This window comes from Paramormyrops kingsleyae, chromosome 1 (assembly GCF_048594095.1).
Source record: "Paramormyrops kingsleyae isolate MSU_618 chromosome 1, PKINGS_0.4, whole genome shotgun sequence".
Lineage (NCBI taxonomy): Eukaryota > Metazoa > Chordata > Actinopteri > Osteoglossiformes > Mormyridae > Paramormyrops > Paramormyrops kingsleyae.
Genome location: NC_132797.1, coordinates 71,382,313 through 71,395,147, shown reverse-complemented (window position 1 = coordinate 71,395,147; position 12,835 = coordinate 71,382,313). Strand labels below are relative to the sequence as shown.

General features: G+C 43.5%; 1 protein-coding gene across 1 annotated transcript; it reads right to left on the bottom strand.

Moving 5' to 3' along the window:
* Positions 1–829: 829 nt before the first annotated feature.
* Positions 830–4,182, bottom strand: LOC111838833 (helix-loop-helix protein 2-like). Its single transcript, XM_023802237.2, has 2 exons — positions 3,576–4,182; positions 830–2,571 (listed from the first exon to the last, which is right to left on the bottom strand). The coding sequence occupies exon 2, from the start codon at positions 2,535–2,537 to the stop codon at positions 2,169–2,171; it is 369 nt and encodes a 122-aa protein (XP_023658005.1). The 5' UTR covers positions 2,538–2,571; positions 3,576–4,182; the 3' UTR covers positions 830–2,168.
* Positions 4,183–12,835: the final 8,653 nt, after the last annotated feature.

Here is a 12,835-nt window from a genome sequence, read left to right as displayed (position 1 = left end):
TTCACTACCTTCCAGTTTCTTCACAGCTCCTCTCGGCAATTTTGCATGGCATAAATTTCGACCTCCCTCTTTTCTTTCCCACGGGAGGTGCCAGACGGCCAGTAATTTGGTTGTCTTGGCTCGTCTGGACCAACACCTGCCCCCTCTCTGGGGAAAGCGCCTTTCAGCCAAAAGCGAAGAGGAGCGCCGCACACAAGGATGGGCGATCTCTCTCTCTCTCCCTCACTTCCTCTCTCTCTGTCACCCCTTTCTCTTCCCTTTCTCTCTGCACCTTCGTTCTCCCTTCCTCGCCTCATTTTCTCTCATTCTTTCTTGCCTAGATGAGCATGACTTCCTTCAAAGTTTTTTATCCTCTGATCGGTCTGACGTCGGTAAGCCCGTGAGAAATTGTGACGTCACGTAAGTTCGTGAAAATAATTTACATATAATTTTAGCTATCTGGGATATAAAGTAATTTTACACTTGTCATGGGGAATGTTTTATAACTCTTGCATCAAAGCCCATGCTGATGTTCGCTGTACTTTACATGTCAGAGCGGTTTCCTAATATTTTACTTAGGTATACAGTTGTGGAACTACGCAATGTTCAAGTTGTGGAGACAATAAAGAATAAATAAGCATAAGTGATCATATTATTGCTTTCATTCGAATTTGTGATGTTTGCTAACTTCATTCGCATTAATATATGCAAAGCTAGGTCTACTAGCTGTTAGATCTGTATTCTGTTGCAAAGAAACACGAAGTCGCTCATTTTTAAATATTTATTTTTCTAAACAACTTACCAATAAGATATGAAAAACCGTGTCCGGTAGAAACCAGCCGGAGGCTACTCGGCTAAACGAAATGTGTGCTACAGGGTAACGAATACACCTTAAACCCCTGAAAATACAAGCAGTCTTTGGATGCTGGATATTCATATCACTATAAAATTAGATCTTGTTTAAGAGGTTCAAAGCAGAGCGGGTACACAAATAGAAGACTTTCTAATAACAGCATGTAAACAATAGTCATATAAGTCAAACATAAGCCAAAAGGAAATCATTTTTGGTCGCAGCACTGGGGATCTCGCCGTGACGTCACATAATAAGGCGCTCTCTTTACTTCTGCATTTTTTCTCTGTCGTGGTGCTGTACAGCGCCAGCACATCTCGAAAGCTAAGGTTTTAAGGGGGAAAATGACGTTTTCCTTATAATTCCCAGCCCCCTCCCCTTAACACTGAAAACTACAAACGTTGATACGATACACCTAAGGGCGCTACTCAAAACGAAGTGCTCTTTTTACCGGGGACATTAAAAAAGAAAAACCGTTACAGAAATAAACGTCATGACGTACAGATCCATTTACAACATATCGACAGGGAGCTGTCACTGAAAAGTGCGATTGAAGAGCAACGTCACTTTTTAGTCAAACATCATAATTTGAGATATAAATAATTATAGGTCTACCTAAATACAAAAAATTACAATACATATATACGTTAACAATTATCTATGAAAGACATTGTCATAAACACAAGAAACAAATCAGAAATTAATAAATAAACGAACAAATAAATAAACAAACAGGCAAACAAATAAATAAATAAATAGATAAATATTTCAAAATAATTAAGGTCACGACTTGAAACAAGAAGGTGGCACTTATGCGAAATCCCCCCTTTAGGAAGGAAAACTTCATATTACACACAAATAAGCAGCTAGTATACTTTAGTTCAGCTTTAATCAGGTCATTTTGTCATCCAGGGCTAGTCACGTATCTAAGATACTTACAGACTTATGAAAGGCGCTACTGTTATTGTATAAACGTTTTATACAGTACGCATATCTTTGTCAAACGACTGGCTTTGTTTTCTAGTACACACAATAGATCGTTTTATTAGCTTAAATTATTGCAATATCGCGTTTTAAATCGAATTTTCATGTCTTTTGCTCTGCGGATTGTGATTGGATTTGTGACATTTTGCAATTCAAACTAAAATTTCCGTGAAAGTTAGTCTTCGTGCTTCCAGGTTCCCATGCCCCTCTGGTTGTGGAAGCCCCACGTTGGTCAGTTGTAATAATAAGAGCATTCATTTACCCATTGTCTTCCAGTTTTTCCTTTTCTTTCTGAAATGCTATTATTTTACACTTTTCTTTATTTTAAAAAATCGACTTAAAGTCTATTGAAACTCTAAACGTCCAAGACGTGATTGAGATATGATATGTAGCATATTGCCAGCCGGAGGATCTCGATCTTGGAGAGCTTCTTGTCCGGCGGCAGGGTGGGCAGCAGTTTCCTCAGCTCGGCGAAGGCCACGTTGAAGGCTTCCACGCGTATCCGCTCCCGGGTGGCGTGGGCCGAGCGGTACTTGGCTGTGGCGCGTCGCCTCCTGCGCTTCTCCTCCCTGCTTAGAGTCGGCGGGGCTATGGACCGCGTCTTCCCTTCGGCATCCAGCGCCTCGTCAGACACGCACCCGACCTTCATATCATTTATTATCGACTCGGCATCTGACTGTCCCCAGTGCAGGTCGGAGTCGGGTTGTTCTGGACTCAGCATCATTTTCAGTTTGTTTCCCAACTTAAATGCGGAAAAGCTGAAATGGAACAGCAACAGTTTTAAACAAACTCTGAATATAACTGAAAGCACAACTGAAACTTCGTGTCAATAGTGAAGGTAAACACTTAAAGCACGATTAAAAGTGGAGAGATGTGAACTATCGGTTTAAATATTTGAAAGCTGACCTATCAGGACATTATTACTGTTTACGCAGTCCAGTTAACTTATATAGTAACCACTTCATCGTTGTCGTTCATTATTTTGAATTAATATATTAAAAATTATTTTAATTAAACACTTTCCTTAGTTTGAAAATTAATTCATGGTATATATTTGTTAACAACAGTATGCTGTATAAGCGACAAGCAAAAAGAACACATGAAATCAAGTTTGAATCATTTGCGTGAATTTGAATAACAGAATTACGCACAATCAGTGTAGCATTTTTTTAAGTATGCAAATTCATACATTTTGTTTATTATACAAATACATATATATACACACACACACACGTTCAGAATACTCTAACGTATTGACCTATTCTAAACTCTTTTGTAGGCCTAAACAGTATTTCTGGATGAAATTCATCTTAAATCCATAAACACATAACAAACAAGAAGGGCGTATAACACGAACAGTATCGGAAAACACTCAAGAAAATGTGGGTCAATCTGTTGCATCCTGAAGCGGTTGTCAGCATTTTTTTAAATGCAAATGTATAAGCATCAGCTATTGATAACGGATATAATTAGTAAAACGTGCAATACTGTACGTATTAAATTACAGGCCGATACTATATATATATATATATATATATATATATATATATATATATATATATATATATATATATATATATATATATATATGGCATATATTAAGGGAGGGATTTTTTTCTTTAAGTCTTTTTCATTTCTTACCACAGAGAATTTCTCTCCTTTCAACATTCGTTACACAGAAATATTCATGTGGTACTTAAAGGAATGCGGCTTATTTCCGGACGTTAACACGCGGCTGTTTTGCGCAATGATTTCAACTCACCGTAAGAGGCGTGCTGATGACAGAAGCCAGATCTTTGGAGAAGTTACCTGGGCGGCAGGTCTTAAGACACACACACGAGTTGGCTTTGGGATCTTTTACAGTGGCACATCTCGAGTATCATCATAATACTCTCCGTGAAAATGCCATATCACTTTTGCTTAAGGCCTTAAATGTGCTTTATATCAAATAAACCAGAATAATCTCTAGTCCTCGGTTTCTTATTTTCAGTTATACGGGTTTTGCACTTATTGCATTTGTTGATTTTTTTTTTGTTCTTGACGCTATTTTTTTGAGTGAAGCAAGTGCTGTCTGCTGATTTAAAATCTTGTGAAAGTCTTGCCTGAGGACTCCGACCTGGATAACAATAGGAGATAGCCGGAGAGATAACATCAAAAGCAAAGTGCAGATATTTCTCAGTTCTTGTGAAGGTGGGAGATCGGTAAGGCTTCATTCACATTCACGCATACCGAAGCTTTCTTCTGGAAACGAACGTAGCTGGAAAGATTTCTGCCTGCCTTCTCGGTTTTGCTCTGCTGTTGTTCAGTCCAGTTTGCGTTCAGTACAGAGCAGAATACTAACCGATGCTCCCTAATAAAGAGCAATAGGAGTGACGGAGGGACGGAATACATTTGTGCAAACGTATTGTCTGCCTGTTTTCAGCCCCCCCTTCCTTCTCACCCTCCACTCCCTCCCTCCGCCCGTATGTCGGAAACGGGCACCAATAGCGCGACTCCGCCGAAGATAGCCTATTGCAGGGCGAATTTCCTTTTCTTCTTATGTGATAAATAATAATTTAGGAAGACTACTTTGCATTGAAAACGTGCAAGTCAGGCGCCGAGAACTGTCACTCCGCGTTTTATTGACGTTGTCTGAGTCAGATGTATTTGAAATTCTTTTGACTATAATCAAACTGGAAAATATTTTTTTTAGAACTTCATCTGAAAGTTTTTAATTTGTTGAAAAGTTCGACAGCAGGGTAAACAGTATATGGAGGGCTTCATGGCGACATGCCTTTGACTTATTTACTGGAAGGCTAACCGATAACACATAACCAGCCTATACCAATTAACGAAATACAGCAGCAAACTCCGCGTGGTAAAACGTACCGTCAGGTGACAATCTGAGTGTTTTAGTTATCGACGCCAGGTGGCGCTGTCGAACCCCCCCCACCGAGAGCGCTCATTCCGTATTGTCCATTGTATTCAAGCTGTATTTGTGTGCGTCATAATTTGGACGAACTATACACACTCCGCAATTTACTCATCTGTCATTACGTTAAACAATTAAAGGGGTCAATAAATTGACGAATATATATTTTTTTTCCATTCAGAAAGTTTTTTAATATAAAATGTGTGATCATTCATGGGACCACAGATGGTCTTCTGGGCCCATACAAGCCATTCACATCTTTATGAGCCTGCTGTGTACAGTAAGTGTCCCGTTTGAAATTTTTACATTTGGGATCACTACACAGATTTGGGCATGTGACTATGTGTGACTATCGGTATGTTTTTGTATGTCATCTGTCTGCATGTGCATGACTTTCTGTACGAATGATTATCTGTATGTTCGTGACTATCTGTGCGTACAAATATCTTTGCAGTGAGTGACTATATTTGTTATCTCTGTATACGTGTGAGTATATTTGTATGACTGTCTCTGTGGTGAGTTTCTGTATCTGTATGTGTGTGACTATCTACGTGTGTCTTTCTGGTTTAATGTGATTATCTGCATGTTTCTGCCAAAAGCTTTACGCAGACATATAGCTCTATTTATCTATGCGGAATGCACGCGCTGAATGAATTCCTCCCAGCAGATTGATTATAGGAATGAGCAGGACAGTGTGTGACATGACTCGGTCGGACCTGGTTCTGAGTGTCCTCGACATAGACGCGCTGGCTGTGTAGCAGCTGACAGGTTCAGCACAAGGCTGTTCCTGAAATACTTCTCTGCTTGCTATATTTACTTTTGTATATAAAATGATGATATGACAATGAAACAATGCTTAATTTGCCATTTACGCAAATGTGATAAGATGCTTTCGCATGTCTCGTCTTGACTCGTTTGAAACATACACACATATAAAATCCAGTACAGAGTGAAGCTTTGGGTCTAGCCAAAGGTGGGACCGTGTCCTGGGCTCAAACACTGGACAGTACACAAAGACTCTGCCGTCTGATCATCCATAGCTGGTCTCGTCCTCTTAGTCTCTAATAGTGTGTCTCTTACAGAAGATCTCCCAGTGAAGGACTCTCTGTATGTCTGCGTCTGGTCCGTACATGCTGTCCCTGTGTTGCCCTCCTTCACAGTCTGGTTGTCCCTCAGCCTGCAACCCCCCCCCCCCCCCCACCACCTCCATGCCCAGTGGAGCATGCACCCCCCCACCACCACAGCTGGTGATGGTCCGTTCAGAAAATGGGGGAATTTGTCACCTTGTCACCGTGTGGACGGAAAGCTGAAGAGGTCTATGTGTGTGTGAGAGTGTCCACCTGTGCACGGCCACTCCTGTGTGTTTATGCTACAGAAAGAGCCCTCACTGTCCTTAGCTGTGGTTTATCTGCACGGGCACTGGGTGAGGTCGGCCCACGGCAAACGCCTGCCCTCGCTTGGTTGCATTCACACTTTCAGTAGATAGGTCACCTTTCTTGAATTTCTACAGTGGTGTTGGGATAACGTTTTGCCTGTCATACCATGGAGAAATGCTGTGATATTTTCTGGATGTGACAGAGAGGAGTGAAGAGCATTATTGTTAAAATAACCTGGAACAAAGGAGCAAGGATCTACAGAATGCTGGTGTGTGTTTGTACTGATGTGTGTGTGTGTGTGTGTGTGTTCATGTGGCAGCCTCACACCCCCCCCCCCCAAAAAAAAGAATATCATACCATCTGATACTGCTCCCACATCTGCACTCAAAGTCATGTGCCAATCAAGCAGAGACTCTGCACTTTCTCAGAGTCTTTATGTACATTCTCAGAAATCAGGAGGGACCCCAAGTTTATCCAGAGGTCATTTAAGCTGGGTGAAGGCTCTCGCTTCTGGTTTTATGTCCTAGGTACATTTCAGTCAGGCAAAGCCCTGGACAGCTCCTTTGGGGTCCTTCACTCTCACACTGGGACAGGCTGTCATTCAGGCAAAAGGGGGTGTGGGGGGGATCATGCCGGCTGGGGTGTCTCTTGAGGGGCCTCGAGCCTGGGGCGTTTTCTCTGTGAGCGTGGGACACAGCCCCCACCACTGCCACTGTCATCACAGCACAGACATACAAACAACAACAAAAACAACTGTCACATAGACACAAACAAACTAAATTATTACTCATACTAAAAATAGTCAGTGCAAGAAAGAAATTAGGAAATGAAATATTTATACTATTAATTAAATTATATTACATTATATTAAATTAAAAAGCACACATACAGACACACAGCTTTTCCTAGCTATAATCACTCTGTCCCTCCTTCTGTCACTTAGAGGACTGGAGTTTCCAAAATTGAAATGAAAGGTGTTTTTCTCACTGTCTGGAGCAGAGGGAATATTACTGAGTTGTCCTTAATGTGATAACTGGGACCGAAGCGGCTTTTCCAGAGACACGCGTGTCTCCCGAGGACTCGGCCTCATCTTCTGCGGTGAAGCTCACAGTGCTGGTGAGCTGTGAGGACCAGGGGAATTGCGGGGTGGCACTGTGAAATCTTGTTAATTAAAAAGGCACAAGGCAGGAGCCACTACCTGCCTGATCACAAGGTAGTTAAGCTGTTATTGGGAGAAAATCGCGCAGACAAACCCACACCGGTTACAGTCATCAACTCCTCTGGGGGACATTTTCTGCTTAAGTCTGTTGTCGAAGATTTTAAAGAAGCAGAAAGTTGTCTGTTGCCTTTGCCGCGGTGAGAAGTGTTGGACAAACTTATAGAGGATTGTCCCGGTGCTGTAGAGGAAGCCAGTCGTCACTTCTGTGTGTGTGTGTGGGTGTGGGTGTGTGGCTCAGGTGTGCCTCTTCTATCCAGAATCAGGGATGGATCCAGGTGTGTTTGTCCAATCCAGGATCAGGGGAAGATCTGGGTGTCTGTTCCTGTGCGCCTGCTGCATGGTGGGATTGGGGTGCTGACCCCTCCTGGTAATTAGCTGGATGGAGGCCGACCATTCACCTGAGTGTCACTATGCAGGACTGTTGAGGTTGGCAGGGCTACTGGGCATCAGGTGGGTGTGGACATTTCCATGGAGGGGTTATCCTTCTATGCCGGGCCAGCCAGAAGTGACAGAGTCTGTGTACCATCTGCAGTGTGATGTTGTGCCCCCTCATCTCAGTTCACTCGCTGCCTGTCTTGTATAGGCGTCTACCTGTCTTTGCAGCCATGGGGGAGCCTTCTGTTTCCTCAGCAGGTATATTAGGGTCTTGCCTGACAAAGAAACAACCCACATGATTCTGATTCCTGCTCAACTTTATTTTCCTAGTCGAGTGACAGAAGTTCATTCACTGTTGGCCTGTCGGGGTGCTTCAGTGAGGTAATTGCTGACTAGCGATTGAGTCCCCGCTGGATATTTTGGGAGGTATTCGACTCCGAATCCAGACCAAACCTATCATGTTGCAAATTTTTTTAGGGCCCCTGTCACTCAGAGGCCTCAGGAATTGTCTTAATTAACTCCCCCCCCCCTCCATGGTACGTCTAAGTAGTGAATCCAGATTTGGACTAAACTACTCTTGATTATTTTTATTGGTAATGAAAGGTGGTGGCTGAGTGAAAATGGGGGGGGGGTGCTCTCATTTGGGGGGGGGGGGGGGGGGGGGTGAACGCACAGCATAAATAAAACTCTTGTGTACTTAGAGAAGCACTGGTGGACCCCTGTCTTAGCAGCAGATTAGGATGTTCTGCAAGTGGAGCTGAGCGCTCAGAGATTGCTGAGGACATGGGGGGGGGGCATCCGGAAACATCAGCAAACATCTATTTTAATTTGTTGAAAATAATGTTAAGAATGCATTTTGAGTTTTATTGAAGTTTCCTCTTGGTTTCTTTCCTTTCCATACACCCCCCCACCCCCCTGCACCATGCATGCCCCTCCCCGGAGAGGGACCTTGTAGGCAGGTCACCATCTGCTGTCATCTTCCTCTCTGAGATTCTGCTTTCAGGTGGCTTAAGATCGATCAGCACTGTCGCTATGGCTACGAGGGTCACGGAAGCCAAGTAAGAGTGTAGAGGGAATGGGAGTGACAGGATAATCAGGATATAAAGAAATGGAAATACAGAGTAAATGGAAAATGTTTTCACTCTGTTGGCTGACGGTAATTTCCAATTGATTTTTTTTAGGGCTTATTGGTATTTAGGGCTGACTATTGATTGAGGACTGCTATCACTAAATTATGATATTCGTCAACATCTGGGTCTGATTTTTTTTTTCCCGGTGTAAATAATAATTCAGCTTTTTTAAGTCAAACCTTTAGGTTTTATTGAATGGCCTGGATGTGTCTGCACATTTGCGTCATCACATTTGTTACAGTCGCCTGTGCCCAAAGCTGTATTGGTGAAGAGTTGATACACCCCGCCCCCCTCCCCACCTCAGCTCATGTAGATGTCAGACCTTGGGGGGGCCCACGGTTGCCCCAAACTATCCTATGGCATCTGCTTGTCCATTTATAAGCGTAAAGCCAGCTGTTGGTTCTCAGTCCAGTCTGCCGGCTCTTATTGAACACATACAGAATAATCAGACCATAATTCACTTGTCTGCCCTGGAGCCGAATGGCTTCCCCAATAGAAATAAAAAAATTAATTATTCCGATTTCACCCCCCCCCGTACTGATATTTTTGTAATGGAGATACGCTGAACCTCCGCTCTACCTCTCAAACAAAGACCCCCACAGGCTGCATGAGGCTTTTGCTGCTGAATGCCTAACCAGGACGTCAATGTCGGCCATGTTCAAATTCATTTGCTGCAACAACCATTTGATTTTGAGAGAATCATGTGCTCTCCTATTTCATTTCAGTCAGTTCATGAGTTATGTTATAGTAAAAGTATACTTTGTGTAAGAGGGTTAGAGTGTGTCTTAGTTACTGTACGTGTGTAACTGGATTAGGGTGTGTTAAGTTTACAATCAACTCCGAAAGGGTGTGTTCCATTTTCTAGTGCTGAGCTTGGTCATATTCTAGAAAATTCATCTCACATCACAGGAGTACGGCCCAAAATCTAAGCCACACAAAAGGGCAAATTTGTTCTGCAGTCACTGCTCAGCCATGGATATTATCCATCATTTGCAGAATGGATCCAAGGCCAGCTGCACATAAGATGTACTCTTCCAGTGCCCATTGTCAGTGAATATGTCTGACTTGCCCAGTAATGCTGATGTATGTATTGTTGTAGGAATAACCACCAAGCTGTTAAACTCTATATGGCTGCACAGGAGTACAGTGGAGACCTGAAGATCTCATTCTTTACTGAAACCTCCGAATGTTTACCGGGGCGAAGCACGCCAACGTACAGTATAGGCACCATGGCCAAGTACATCATAAAGGGGCTGAGTTAGGATGATTCCAAGGGCCCCTGAGCGACAGGGGCCTTAAAGCATTTGGAACACAATTAGACTGGTCTGGGTTGGGGTCCAAAATCTCTAGTGGCACCGCTGGGCATGGCAGAGAGGATGCGCAAATGTAGGAGTAGGGGCTGAGGAAGGTCAGGCCAAAGAGAAGCAGCTAAGGCACTTTTGAGTATATCTCCTCATGGTTTTAGAAGTGAAGACTGTGTCTGTATGAAGATATTCAGCCAGTCTTTATGCACAGTGTGAAGTCCTTGATCTGTTTGTCCCTGCTAATGACATGGGCAGCACGCACTCTGCAGCTGAGTTGACCTCAGCGGACTGAAAGGACAGGGCTGGACTTCAGCTGGGCAGAGATTAAGTGTCAGTGACTTAGGGATGTTTGGCCTTAGGGGTCACATGGACAACATCACGTCACCACTCTTAATCCCTGCCGCCAAAAGTATTACACCTGGGGGGGACTGTCTCTGACACTGGCCAAAGAGATCTATCTCAGCCCCCTGTTTCAGACACTGAAATTCACCCCCCGAGTGTGTGTGGGATTGGGGGGGGGGGGGGATTGAGAGTATCAGAGAAGGCATCGGGTCAGGCAGACTGTGGCCGATTGTATCACTGATTCCAGTTCTGACTTGGAGTCGTCTGGTGGTGCGCATTATCACTGACTGGCCAGTGATAATGGGTCATTAAGTGATTTAATCCCATTCAAACAGCCATTATCATTCATGTGATTGACTTCTTCACACAGAGGTGTGAGCTTGTGCAAACGGCTGTGTGACTATGTGCCAGTTTATGTGTGCGTCTGCAAAGCTGTTTCTGTAAGTGTGCATGTGTCCTTATGAGTGTAGAAATGCGAGACAGAGAGGCCAGGAAAAGTAGGAGAGACAGAGAGGATGGAAGGGTTGAGAGCGAGGGACGGGAAAAGAGAGTGAGAGAGATCGGGTGGGAAAGGGGACACAACGGTGTAAAAACAAATTAATCATTTGTTGGTCATAAATAAAAAGATTCCCCATCCAATCCTAATTAATTTGCCGTCAGTAAAATATGCCAACACTGTAATGGAAACATATCATTTAACAGACAGCAGGTGGAACTTGCCGTTTCCCATAAACTGCTCCCCGCTGTCATTACAGCTGAATCAATGTGAAATCATCATGAAGCCAGGAGCTGCAAATGAATGTTAATCAGAGCTGTTAACGTCCATTATAGACGCCTGTTCAACCACAGAGAAGGCCGCTCTTCACTATTGCTGTCTGTTGCAGGAAAAATGCTTTGAGGAGCTTGTTTTGTTAATGCAGATGCGACGTAGCATGAGAGAAGGTTGGAGGTAACAGACAACCGCGGACCTGGAAAGTCCTGCAGCAGCCGCTTTAACTTCTCTCCCTGCCTTCACTTTTTCTGCATCTGGAAATGCAGGAGACCGTCTGTGCAGGGAGTTACGGAGATTATGGGAAATGGAGTGTTCACCATGTAAAGGGATTATGGGAAATACTGTGTACATAGAGCAAGGGGATTATGGGAAACAGCGAGTTGAGGGAGTATGGCAATTATGGGAAACAGTACACAAGGACTAATAGCATTGTGGGAATGTACAGAGTATAAAGGATTATGGGAAATGCTGTGTACAGGGGGTAAGGGGTTAATAAGAAAGAGTATATATTATCTATATATTGATAATATAAAGACACTCTTTTCCACCCCCCAACCCCCTATCCTCATTAACTAAGCAGATGTCTTGCACATGCAAGCAGAAATCTGTGTTTACCCCAGGGGCAGAAAAGAGCAGTACAGCAGCATGTTTACAGGTAGAAAACACTTTAACCTGGGAGAATAACAGAGGACTCCAAGCAGCAGTGCAGTCCCAAGAGAGTCGCCCTGGTATCCTGAAGGATCAGCTGTTTCACTGCAGTCTGGTTCACAACATAGCTATCTGGAATATACCAACTGCTGACCTTCATGGGGTGAACCAAGAGCTGTTCAACCGGCCTCACAGCCAACCCAAGGTGTCTGTGTGTGTATCTGTGTTGCCCCTGGCTCATTGGCACTCCACCCTTGAGTGTCACAGAGAATCTGTTCCTAGCTTGTGGTTAATGGTGGAAAGTATGAAGAACCACGCAGTGCTGCATATATATCGTTTCAGCATCGTCATCACAATGCACACATGTACAATAATCACGTCACATTTGTCAGTACTGCATTCTGTCTGTTGACACACCACCAACTTACTTGACACACTGGTAGGTAATATTGATAAATAATTACAATTTCTATTTGGCTGTAGTTTATTTTGGGTAATTTCATCTCCTTTTATTGCTTTATAAATCACTATATTACTCACGGATATTTCACATTTTGTGATGTGATATTGTGATATGACACCCATAGAAGTGAGTTTAAGCACAGGTAGTATGTACATTATCCTTTCTATTGGATAGTATTAATTTACCACACAAGTATTTTTTGTATCCTGTTAATTCTATAAATACTGGGCCCCCTGAATCTTCCAGGGCATCCATGTCCCTCCGGTGTCTCTGCAGACAGGACAGAGGGTGAGAGTGGAGAGGAAAGCGAAGAGATAAGGAGCTGGGCAGAGAGGAGAAGGTAGAGAAGATGAGAGAGGAGACAGAGATGGGGAGAGGAATGTTGGCACTGAGGTGGGTAAATGCTGACTGTTTGTTTTGCCTGATGTGCTGGAGGCTCACGCTGTACCCACTGGCTTGGAACCCATCCTCCCATCTCTGCA